At 51.0% G+C, this 12,418-nt stretch overlaps 4 protein-coding genes across 4 annotated transcripts; 2 read left to right on the top strand and 2 right to left on the bottom strand.

Annotated features, from left to right (window-relative positions):
* Positions 1 to 122: 122 nt before the first annotated feature.
* K441DRAFT_677057 (uncharacterized protein) lies at positions 123 to 1,442 on the top strand (the record flags this gene model as incomplete). Its single annotated transcript, XM_067651026.1, has 3 exons — positions 123 to 178; positions 211 to 442; positions 498 to 1,442. 3 exons carry the CDS (start codon positions 123 to 125, stop codon positions 1,440 to 1,442), a joined length of 1,233 nt encoding a protein of 410 aa, XP_067504686.1.
* A 979-nt stretch (positions 1,443 to 2,421) lies between these two features.
* Positions 2,422 to 4,358, bottom strand: K441DRAFT_558123 (acetyl-CoA synthetase-like protein; the record flags this gene model as incomplete). Its single annotated transcript, XM_067643403.1, has 4 exons — positions 2,422 to 2,667; positions 2,833 to 3,984; positions 4,054 to 4,191; positions 4,269 to 4,358. The coding sequence occupies 4 exons, from the start codon at positions 4,356 to 4,358 to the stop codon at positions 2,422 to 2,424; spliced, it is 1,626 nt and encodes a 541-aa protein (XP_067504685.1).
* A 4,323-nt stretch (positions 4,359 to 8,681) lies between these two features.
* K441DRAFT_557524 (uncharacterized protein) lies at positions 8,682 to 10,001 on the top strand (the record flags this gene model as incomplete). The annotated part of the gene is made up of 1 exon (XM_067643377.1): positions 8,682 to 10,001. One exon carries the CDS (start codon positions 8,682 to 8,684, stop codon positions 9,999 to 10,001), a length of 1,320 nt encoding a protein of 439 aa, XP_067504684.1.
* A 1,016-nt stretch (positions 10,002 to 11,017) lies between these two features.
* On the bottom strand, positions 11,018 to 12,104 carry K441DRAFT_659200 (MSF1-domain-containing protein; the record flags this gene model as incomplete). The annotated part of the gene is made up of 1 exon (XM_067648482.1): positions 11,018 to 12,104. Exon 1 carries the CDS (start codon positions 11,902 to 11,904, stop codon positions 11,020 to 11,022), a length of 885 nt encoding a protein of 294 aa, XP_067504683.1. The 5' UTR covers positions 11,905 to 12,104.
* Positions 12,105 to 12,418: the final 314 nt, after the last annotated feature.

The raw sequence follows: 12,418 nt of genomic DNA, 5'->3' as shown, positions 1-12,418 counted from the left end.
TTTCAATTTCTTTCACATCTACAGTCCCCATTTTATCCACACTACTACTTCGATATCAATTCTACACCTTCATGAATCCAAGCACGTCTAGTCAGGAACTTTCTTCGTCTCCCCCACCCACCATGGCGGATTCTAAGCCCAAAACATCCTCTCCATCAATCGACCCAAACACGTCAAAGTAAGTGAACTCACTTGCTGTCCTCCCTCTAGCCAATTAACCAGCCCCAGCTACGTCTACGTCACACCCTTCACAATCGAATGCGGCCCCGAGCTCAAACCATCCATGGTCCACAAAGAACTGCTCTGTACCCACAGTCCCTACATCCGCGACCTCTGTGCTACAGCTCAGTCGTACAAAGAGATGATATTCTCCCTCGACTATTTACGCCGCGAACTCGCAACATCCGTCCAGGGCGGCAACAATACCTCCTCCAACGCCGAAGTAAGCCGCACCCCCTCCCCTATCCACAGCATTCTAACCCGCTCCACACTCGCAGCGCATCAAGCTCCTCTTAAAATGCCACACGCACTTCCCGTTCCCCTCCGCGCGCGACTCCCTTCGCAGCACCATCAAGAACCAAACCCACGCCCAAATCATCAACGCCAAAAACCTGCTCCCGGACACCAAACCCACGCTCCCCCCCTCCGACTCCCTACACGAGCGCCTGACCTCCCTCCGGCCGTCCAGCGTGAGGAAAATCGCTGAAGCAACCCTCGAAAAGCTGAAAAAGATCCAAACGACCGAAACCGCCACCGCAAGCCACGACGCCCACAAAGCCGCCGCCCAGGACAAGCTGCTGCTGCCCAACACCAGCCCACTGGCGGTACAGCTGCTGATCCACTGGCTCTACACCACCAAGCTCGCCGAAGTCGCGCCCGTCCTGCCGCTGTGCGAGCTGCTCGACCTCGCAGCCCGCTTCCGCATCGCGCGGCTCGTGCAGCTCGTCACGGGCCGGCTGGTCGCGACGATCGTGGCGCAGACCCAGATGCCGTCTGGCGGGCTCGGCGGTGCGCTTGCTGCTTTCCCCGCTGCGTTGCCTGCTACGTTGCCTGCTTCTGAGCACCCGCTGCAGGACGCGTCGAGCGTCGACCCCAGCTCCAGCGCCGAGTCGAGACCCGGCGCGCCCGACCCACCTTTCCTAGCCCTCCTGCGCTACACGCACGCGCATGCGGCGGCGCCGCGTCCGCTGCGGAAGTTGGTGGTCGAGACGTTAGCGTGGGCGGCGGGGCCCGAGGACGTGGATGCTGCGGCGCAGTGGCTGGATCACGATATGGCGGTGCGGCTGGCGATGGCGCTGGCCGGGCGGTTGAAGGATGCGAGGGAGGGGCGGGTGGAGAGTGGGCTGGTGGAGAGGTTGGGTGGGGAGGGGGTTGGGGCGGAGAAGCGGGAGGAGAAATTTGAGGAGAAGTTTGAGGGGGATGGGGATGGTGTGGTGGAGTAGGGAGTAGGATTGGGGTTGGTAGGTGGGTGGGTGGTTTGGTTTGGTTTAGTCCGGTTTTATCTCGGGTGGTGGGGAGAGCGGTGGGAATGCTATAGCGTCAGCAGGGGCTGTTATAGCACGGCATATATGCTCGACTTGAGCAGGTTTCTGGCTGACATGGAATCTAATGGGATAGTTTTAGAGCCTGGAATCATCCTACACTGGCGGGTAGCCGGTACGTTGAGCATGCCGTCCGTGGTGGTAACAAGGGATCACAGCTCCAAAAGTCAGTCGTTTATCTCATAGTATCCGGAAAGCTGAAGCAGATATTCTCATCTAACTACACTAGCAAGAGAAACCCAACCCTCGAGCATACTAGCTACACTGACGTCTTGAGAACTCGGCAGCGGGAGCTTAGCTCACCGGGAACTCTACAACACCATTACCAGTTCCATAGTAACAGTCCGGTACAAGAATGACGACACAAAGCCCTCAAATGCAGCTCCAGCAAACTTCAGAATAACCAATCCCCAGCGCCACCTCAACACAAAACTCCATCCCATCACAAATCACCGAAGCCTTGCACCATTACAAACATTCTTAACACGATTCACAGCAACACGTCACTCTACACGCAAGACAATCCGTAATGGGGAAAAGCCAGGAAAGCAGAAAATACCGTAGAAACTGTAGCATATACCTAAAAGTGAAAAAGACAATGGATATCCGCGCTCCACTCGCCGATACCACTAGAGTCTCAGAAACAGAAAAAAAGAGGCGCACAGCACCACACAGAATCCCTCCGAAGCCATATCAAGCCCGCACGGCAAAGCCTACAAAAAAGAAGAAGAAAGACACGCTCACCCTCCCGCTCCCGCTCCACCAATGCACTCCCTCCCATCACATCCGCAGAGCCAGCTCCGGATACCATCAGTCAACCATCAGAGGCAAACACACCATCAGAAGCAAGCCCACCAGCACCAGCAGCCAGCAGCCCCCGCTACGGCGCCGCCTCATCCTCGCCAGCCGGGAACCGCGTCCGCTCCCATGCCCTAACATCGCCGCGCTTTATCTTCCCAGCACTATTCCGCGGAATCGCGTCCACGAACACGATCTCAGCGGGGATCTTATACCGCGCGAGCAGCTCGCCCACAAACCCCCTAACCCGGCGCGGCGTCAACCCACAGCCCGCCCGCGCAACCACATACGCGCGCGCCGCCTCCACCGCCTCCACCGCCTCTGTCACCTCCATGCCCGCCACCGTGTCGTCCGTGCCCGTCGAGGCTGGCGACGTGCCCGCCTCGGAGAGCGCCATCCCCGCCTTCGCGAGCTGCTGCTGCAGGGCATCCGTACCTGCCGTGCTGGCGTGCGCCGACGAGGCAGCACCGACGCGGGTGGTAGCAGTGAGAACGGAGATGACGGCAGCGTCGAGGATGTCCGGGTGCTGGCGCAGCGCCAGCTCGACTTCAGCGGGGCTGACCTGCCAGGCGCGGACCTTGATGAGGTCCTTGATGCGGTCCACGACGACGACTTTGCCAGCATCATCCACGCGCCCGATGTCGCCGGTCTTGAAGCCGCCGCTAGCGGCGCCGAAGGCGGCGGCGGTCGCAGCGGGGTTGTCGAGGTAGCCGAGCATCGGGAAGGGCGCGTGAACGATTAGCTCGCCGAGCCGGCCGGGTTCGTCGGGGGTGGGCGCGTCGGAGTCGATGGCGGCGGTTGAGATTGAGAAGCCTGGGAGCGGGCGGCCGGCGCTGTCGTCGAGGAGCTTCTCGGGCCAGATGCCTGCGGTGACCCAGCCGACTTCTGTGAGGCCCCAGACCATGTTGATTTGGGCGTCCGGGCTTAGCTTCTCGTATAGTGGCAGTCTGCTCTTGAGCGAGGCTGCTGCGCCGCCTACCCAGATCTGCTTCAGGCTCTGCATGTTTTCCGTGGTGCAGAGTGGGGAGCGTGGTAGGCTCATGAGGACGGCGGGCGGCATGTATGTCTCTGTGACCTGGAAGCGCGCAATGCAGGAGATGAAGTTGGTTTCGTTGAAACGGCGCATGACGTAGATTGGGTAGTTGCTCCGGATGCTCGAGGGCACAATGGGGGTCGAGAAACCGTGAAAAGGAGGTCCATGCGTGAGACGGCGGACAGAGTAGGGAAGTGCGCTTGTTTTTTCGCAATGGACAGCTGCTTGTGCAATCAGGTAGGAGTGGCTTATCATTGCGGCTTTGGGAAGGCCGGATGTACCACTGGTGGTGAAGTATGCCGCGATGGTTGTAGTCGGGTCGCAGACCTGTTCGAATTCGCTTTCACCCTGTGAGAGGAGGACCCTCCATGATCTCAGGTCTGGGTAAAGGTTCGTTTCGTGCTCGTCGAAGACCAAGACTGCAGACCGAGGAAGGCCGTAGGCTTCCGCAGCAGCCAGTGCAGTGTTGAGCATTGATGGCTCGACTATCAACAACTTTGGTTTCGTCGTCTGCATATGGTGAGTGACCTCGTAGGCTGTGTAGGACGGGTTGACACCAGTGAAACGGGCGCCAGCACCAATGATGCCGAGTATCAAGACATTGTAGAAAATCTACCATTGACAAAGGGTTAGTCTGATGAAGTTTGCGGAGTGAAGAGAGAATAGGGAGCGAAGTCATACATCATTGAAACTGTCCAAACAAACACAATCCCCTAACTGTATCCCAAGAGCTTTGAGCCCGCTGATGAGTTGTCTCACATGTGTTCGGGCTTGGTTGTAGGATAGCCATCGAGATTGGTGAGATGAATCGATCAATAACTGCTTGGAAATTAGTAGACTGTTTTAGAGAACGCAGACTGAGGGCTTCGCAAAGAACTGGGTGATTGAAGACTTACAGGCTTGTCGAGATCCCCGGCAAGACTCGAGAAAGTCCATGAGACTATGTCCGTACTCCGGGCAACCTCAAGATCCGAAGAGCCCTCCATGGGATTTCTTATATGCATCATCATGTTAGTGTCCAGTTGTGTTTCCTGGCAATTGGTGTTCATACCCGGAAGGTAAGGCGTAGTTTTTGTATCTTACAGACTCAGGCCGCGACAGTGAAGAGGAGTCGGCAATATCACGTAGATGCATATGCGATGCAGTTTTGGGATGTTGAATACGAGTGACTTTATAGATGGAGAGGGTCAAAGGTGGTGTTAGTTCACAATGCTAGGGTTAAAGGCGAAGGGCAATCACCAGGCGGAGCATGAGAAAGCGGCGGTATGAAGGTCTGGCGGGTGGCATTGTGCACTTTTCCAACAGAACATGATAACGACCACGTGGTAGAGATATATCGACACCCCAACCACATTAGAATGGTCGACCTTGCCGGGTGGATCCATGGTATCATATCATTTCTACCCTCCACATTATTGTGTCAGCCCTTCCGTTTTTTTACGGCACAAACCGATCTTGGACTACCATGTCTTGTCAAAGACTAAAATTCATGACTACTTTAAGAATGTCTAGTTCCATCAGCAGCACTGCCCTACCGGCGAATGCTTGAATAACGAGACGCGAGGACAGTATTGTCAGGAAACATCAAAACTGTGTTGACGGCCATTAGCAATCAATGATTGCTCAATTGAATACAGCCATACATTATCCTTGTACTATTCAATAAATGTTTGTTTTACCTGACCTCTTATTTGGGGGTAAGAGCAGGTTTTTCAGAATGTAGCCCTGAATTCGGCTTGCTCACCGGCCATGACGTTATATGAGAGATGTGAACAAATAAATCGACCATTTCGCAGCATGAGGGGCTCCATAAGGAATACCCGGTTCGGATCTTCAAAGATGTCTGGTGTAATTAATGGAATTACTGTGTCTAGACGACGGCTACTGAAGGCCCTCGATTGTTCCGTCTTGTAGCTACATATCTGAGTGTTCAGTTTTGAAGCTGGGTAAAGTTGTGGCGCATTAGACGAGTATGTATTTGTGGTAGTTACTCTTTACTGTCTTCTTAGTAGCCTATCTTCAGGACAACCAGGGAAATCTCACATTGCAGGGCTCCCCTCAGAGTATCTTTTGGAGATAGCGGCAGGCAGGCAATTTCAATACAGAGAGAGACATATCTAATCCGTGTAAGCCATTCTCATGAGCAGAGAGTTTTAGATAGGGGTAAATACAAAGTTCACCCTCAGAGTTTCGTTTATTTCGACATCCACCTACTATAAACTAAATCCACCTCCTGCCAATTGGGGTTCTTTAGTTACCCCACTAAATTTCGGTTTCAAAAAAGGGGGGGATATAGCGTGCTAAGTTTTAGAACTACCTAATTTGACAATTAGTTTAATATACGGTAGTCCAAAGCTTTTACACCTTCCCGATTAGGAAGTTAGATACTGAAATCGTTAATCGTCGAAATCATGCGCAAAGCCTCAAACAAGGGGGCATATATATATATATATATTTGCTTGTTAGATTAATAAGCTAGCTATTTAGAGGGTGTTGACCTCTGCGCGGGCGCAGCTGTTGGCTCTGCGGAGGCTCAAGAGCGTCCTCAACCGGTTAAGTAGAGTCCTCTATATGCTTAACTGACTAACGTCTTCCTACGTTTTTTAAAGTATTTTATACAAAGCTTTAGTATTATAGAGGCTCTACTAAACTTAATATACTATTAATTGTCCCCCTACCCAAATTTACTGCCTTATTAGAGGGAGGTATAAAGTCCTTTTTTACCTACTTCCTTTTTAGCTAATTAATTGTATTCTACTTAATATCTATCTTATAGTATTGGATTTCCTCTTTTTACTACTACTAATATTATAGCTCTAATAAGCTGACTTTAAACTCTACTTTCTTTAAATTTTTACTTTTTATATCTAGTTAGTTTTACTATATAGGAGATAGAGGAGGATTAATAGGTAGTAGAGGTAGCTAAGAGTTAAGTAAAAGGTTTTATATTTTATATCTATGTATATCTATATATAAATAGGTAACTTTCTTTAGTATTTATTACTTAAACTTATAGGTAACTATACGTTTTCTACTAAGATTAAAGGTATTATTAATATAGCAATTAATATCAGGTGACGATGTCACCTCGCCTATATATATTGTTCCGCACAGCCATGCCTAGCATCTTGCCAGTCACTCGCTTACCTTTTAGGGTTTGTGCTGTGATTAGGTAGTACGGAGCCTATTATCTTACAGTTAAAAATAAAAGGATTTATAATAGGATTTTAACTTTAATTAGCGGCTTTTATAAATAGATACTAGAGGACATATCGTTTAATAGAGGTAATATTTTAAATCTACTAAAGAGCAGCTTTTATAGCCTTTATAGTTAGGATTTAAGAAAGGCAAGCTTTTATCTACTAGTTTACACTGTAACTAAAAAGCTTTAGTAGCGTTAAGGTTGGTGTAATAAGAGTAAGAAGACTATAGAAAGTATTCTACTGCGGGTGGTAAGCCTAAACTTCCTAATCGGGAAGGTGCAAAAGCTTGGGCAGCGACTACACCCTCTTGTCAACTGCGGTGGTTAGCGCAGCTACGTCTGCACGGCCTTACGTTTCCTTAAACAGCCAAAATACCAAAACTTCCCCTACAAAAAGGCCGTGCAGACGTGGCTACGCTAACCACCGGAGTTGACAGGAGGGTGTACTGTAGCTTAATGTCAATCTAGCTTAGTATAACGCTAACTTATGTACTAAGTCTAGAAATTCCCTAAAACCTAGCGCGCTATACCCCCCCCTTTTTAACCGAGATTTAGTGGGATAACTAAAGACCCCCAATTGGCAGGAGGTGGATTTAGTTTATAGGAACGTGTTTCACTTATCTGGACACCTTACTATTACCAAGACGTATCTTCGTACGATTAATCCACCACAACGCCATAATTCAATTAAAATCTATCTAGCTATTTCCTTAACCCTAGAACGTCAACAAATTGTATAGCCTTGTATATAACAATTACTACATGTTGGGATCTCCGGATGACTGGGGTGTCTGGATGAGTGGTGAAACACGTTAGGTAGGGGTCAGAACTTTGGGGGTGGATTTTGTATTTACCCCTTTTAGATACCTTCAACCATATTCATACGTATAACAGAAGTAGCTCAATATTGGCAGGTAAGATTGGGCATTATAGAGTCCCAAAAGAATATTTACTGGTGTGGGTTATTGAGGATGAGTAGCTTTAAGGATTGGAGATGTAGTTGCTTTGGGTGGACCGTGCGGCAAGTGTCAAAGCTTCTGACACAACCTATTAGCTGCTTCAATCAACATCAACTCATCGTCTTTTCATCTAGAAATCCGTTCTAGCTTGACAACTTTTTGAGAACATTCTCCGTTTAATGATTCAAGACATCTCATGAAATGATGGCTGACTTAAAGATAAGATTGCCTCTACTTACTCATTCTTGGGCACCGTCTAGCCCTCAAACCCTTGCATTCGTTCAGTAAAATCCATGAAGGCTGACGTATTCTTCGCCCGATTGAAGATATTTACAGAGGCTATAGAAAGTTCCAATGGAAAAGCTCAATTTCCGACTGGCTTATTCGGGAAGAGCAGGAGGAAGGTCAAATGTTTAGAATTTCTCAACTTCATGGCTATCATCGGAGGGCGCCCCGCATTACGAGTGATATAGTTGTTGAATTGTCCGAGAAGAGATCTCTTTACGCATACTCCGGGGCCGCTGCTTGAGTGAAAGCACTAAAATGTGTTGTGTTGCCAGCGAAAGTTCATTTATTCACTTATCTAGGTCGACAGTGAATTGCTATGATTGATTGGGGGGATAGTGTCGGCAACTGCAATGCCTGTGCCGCCTTTTGGCAACTTCCATGTGCGGAAGGGCCTCACTTATCCGCAAGCAGCTACGATAGCGCCTTCTCTCAACATTCAACCTAAAATCTCTCGCTTCTCGTATCCTCGTGTTTGCTACCTTAGATTCTACTCCTCCAAGCTGTTAATAGCATTCGTCATCCTTCGCCATCTTCGTGTCAACTTCATTTCACTCCACTCCCTAAGGCTCTACTATTTTGCTGCTTCCTTCATCCCTATGCCAGAACCGAAGAACGGACGCAACAGCGTCCTGGAAAACGGACCTCATGAAAATTGGAGGAGCCTCGAGACAGCCAGCGAATTTTCTAGAAATGAATCGCCTCTTCGGTCCAAACGCTCTCTCTCACCTCCAGTCGAACTGAAGCTCGATATTTCTGACAAAGATACTCTACCGAAAGATGAGGCAGTCTCTCCATCTACCGCATCATACTTTACCAAGCTCGACCCGGAAAGGGGGTTGCAAGTTCAGTCCGCTGATCAGATGCCGCCGCTTCCTGCGAAACGCCAAAGCAAATTTGTTCGGGGAATTCGCCATACCTATCTCACAGTCTATCGTCGACTTTTCTCCATCGTCTTCCTCCTAAACCTCATTGCTCTCATTACAGTCCTCGTAAAGATGGGTCTTCACAAACTCCCAGCTACAGATATGGCGACTGCATCATCCGCAAACTTTCTCGTTGCCATCCTAATCCGACAAGACTATATTGCCAATCTGCTTTACCAAACCGCGTGGTTGGTCCCAAGGAACGCACCCCTGCGACTCAGACGCCTCGTGGCAAAAGTCTATGAGCATGGCGGTGTACATAGTGGAGCTGCTATTTCGGGCACAATGTGGTTCATCCTCACTACAGTTACCATCACAGATGACTTTGCCCGGAGGGAAATCCGCTCAGCGGCTCTCCTAACAATCACCTACCTTATTCAAGTGCAGCTGATCCTCATAGTCGTTTTCGCTTACCCTACTCTACGCAGCAAGAAGCACAATACTTTTGAGCTGATGCACCGCTTCGGTGGTTGGCTTACAGTGGAGCTTTTCTGGGTTGAGCTTATCTTTCTATGCCGCGCAATCGGTGGTGATACTGGTGCTACAACAGGATCAATCATTTTCAAGCAACCTACGTTCTGGTTCCTCATTATCATAACCTTCCATATCATCCTCCCATGGCTTCGGTTGCGCCAATGGGAGTTTGTTCCCGAAGTTCTCTCCGACCACGCTCTCCGTCTACACTTCTCGCACCGCGTCCCTCAATTCAGCGGCCTAGCCATTTCGGAATCTCCCCTTCTTGAATGGCACCAATTTGCTACCTTTCCTGCTCCGCAGGGCCGGGTAGGTGGTTCGATGATCATCTCTGCTGCAGGCGACTGGACGAACCGCACCGTTCGGAATCCCAAGCAGAAGTACTGGGTGAAGGGCCTCCCAAAATTCGGCGTCCTGAGCATGGCATGCATATTCCAGCGTGTCGTGGTCGTCACTACGGGCTCTGGCATCGGGCCCACTATGTCCTTCCTCATAGACCGGCCCACAGACCAAGCCTGTCATCTCATCTGGAGCACTACAACACCAGTGAAGACGTTTGGCCAAACACTGAACAACTGGGTCCTCGAGGTCAACCCAAACGCTGTCATCATAAACACTCGCGAGACAGGCCGTCCTGACCTTGTGCGTATGACATACGAGCTGTACAGGGAGTGCAACGCCGAAGCAGTGTTCGTAATTAGCAACCCGAAGCTCACACGCAAGCTAGTATACGGGATGGAATCTCGCGGCATCCCAGCTTATGGACCGATTTGGGACTCATGATTATATACTGGGGGTTGTAGGTCAGCTGTGGGAATTCGGATGGCTGCTGGGTTTGCACGCCGGAGTTCCTTGTAGGAAAAAGTGATATCGTGTGAGAGTTCGGGAAGACTCGACTGCTGGCTTCACACGTACACGAACTTTTTTTTGGCTGGGTTTCTTTCCCGAGACTGGATCTCCACATCTTGCTACACTAGATTCCATCCGACACAGCCCAGGAGGATGTTTGTGAGCTGGATGATTTTGGATTCTCCAAATTGTGCATATTACTTCTTATGATTGCATGCATTTTATTTCCTTTCCTTAAATCGGCTCCAATGCTTGGAGTCGGGCCTTTTGATTCGAGCAGTTGGTGTGGGGCTTCAGGTCTGAGTGATTTGTGTTCTGTGGAGAAGCGGAGAGCTCTCCTGGATTTAACGCTCTTGCTCAGCCGCGTCACAGCATAGATAGCTTTGACGTATTTACTTCAACTCTAAGAATACGAATGTTTTGATATCAACCCCTCACTTTTCTTTGATACTTCATAAAGCCATCCCTTTGGCCTCTCGGAATTAGATGACGGCCGGCTCAATGTCAATGGCATGACTGATTATTTTGTTTACGACAGAGCCTAAATATCAGTATTGATGTTGATTCCCGTCACAACAAAAACGGACCACAAGACTAATAATCGAGTGATATGGAATGGAGTTAGCTTCCCCCCCCTAATCCTACCAACCTCATAGACGCCTGAAATATGATACACTTTTTCCATAACCACCGGCGCCAGCTCAAAACCCAGGCAATCGGTTATGTGAAGAGATGTACTAAGACACGCTCTCCAGAGCCGCGAATCGAAATGCGTCGAGCACGCAAAACCGGGAAACCAAGACGCCGCGCTAATTGCAACAAAGCATTGCAACAAAGCCCCGTCCACCCAGAAGGGAGATGCGTGTGTATTTGTACAGCAGGCCCACCATACCAACCTCTGTAACCCCCCAAAACCGTCCTAGCCCATCCTTTCCCGCCCTCTTATCATTCGTCATTCATCATAATGCTCATCAACCTCCTCCATCCACCTCGCCCCCTCCTCCCCCTCCTTCCGCGCCCCAATCCGCTTGAAACTCGCTCCATGCACCATCTCGCGATCGCGCCGCATGCCCTCTAGCACGGCCACTAGGCCGCCCTCGCGCAGGCGCTCCAGCACGACCTTCATGCCCTCCTTCGCATTCGGCTGGCTGCGCCGCGCGCGCTTCAGCCCGATTAGCTCGATCGAGCGCTGTAGGCTGGCTGTGCTCCAGCTCTTGAAGAAGCCGACTTTCGGCGCCTCCTCGTCCGCGGTGGCCGCGAGCTTGGTAGCGTCGTCGTCCGCGGCACTGCTCCCGACCCGCCGGCGCTTCCAGCGCCCTTGCCCGAGGCGCGAGTGCAGCGTCACGCTGCTCGTGACGTCTGTCTTCTCCAGCTCCGGGGCGGTCTGCAGGCCCGATTTCGCGACAGCGGAGGAATCGGGAGTAGGGAAGGGGTTTGTGACCGCGATCGGCGGGGCCGCGGCAGGCCGCCGGAAGACCTGCTGCTCGACGACGCTCAGCACGCCCGTCCACTCCAGGTTCCGGCTCTCGGTGTCCATCCAGCCCTCGCGCACGTCGACGACGCTGCGCTCCAGGATGTACGACTGCGAGTCGCCGTCCTTGCTCGCGCCGAGCAGGGAGCGCGGGAGCAGCTTCAACACGGCGGAGGGCAGCTTCGATCGCTTCAGGTGCAGCCGCACGGTCGTGAGCTGCTGGGTTTCCGGGTTGAAGGACCGCTCGATGACGTCGGTTGAGAGCACGTGCGTGCTGTAGGGGTTCGGGTAGCGCAGGAAGTAGGCAAGGGTGACGGCGGGGAAGGCGTAGTCGTAGGTGTAGGTTGAGGAGTAGAATTTCACCATTTTGAGTGTAGGGATTGGGGGGTGGGCATGCTGGTGCGGGCAAGGGTAGTCCTGTTTAGGTCTCGTGCTCGCAGAGATTGCGGGATTGGAGTTGGGGGAATCGACGATGGGATTTTTGGATGGGAGATTGAGAATATGGTATGGACTTAGATGTAGTTGGTGGTGTTGGTTCAAGGTAGGTGGAGATGGGGTGATGATGGTGGTGGTGAGAAGTCGATCAGTTCATGCCCCCATGAGCTTCGGAGCCACGGAGCCACGGAGCTCTTGGTGCCCAGTGGCTCATCGGCGCGGGGAAGACACAGCCCACAACACCGACGATGATTCAGAGCGACACAAGACTGGACAGCGAGAAGAACTGCAATTGGCACTTTTTTGAGTGTTTCTAGAGAGTGTTGCTGGGCGTGGGAAACTTCAAATTTTATTGAGCTTTGTATTGCTCGGATTACTTTTTGACTCAGGCGGCGGAATTTCCTGCCCTCAAAAAATTGACATTTTCTCTTATTCTTATATTATC

The sequence above is a fragment of the Cenococcum geophilum genome (assembly GCF_001692895.1).
Source record: "Cenococcum geophilum 1.58 unplaced genomic scaffold K441scaffold_18, whole genome shotgun sequence".
In the NCBI taxonomy this organism is placed as follows: Eukaryota; Fungi; Ascomycota; class Dothideomycetes; order Gloniales; family Gloniaceae; genus Cenococcum; species Cenococcum geophilum.
Note: the sequence above shows the minus strand (reverse complement) of the source record. Positions and strands in the feature narration are given on the sequence as shown.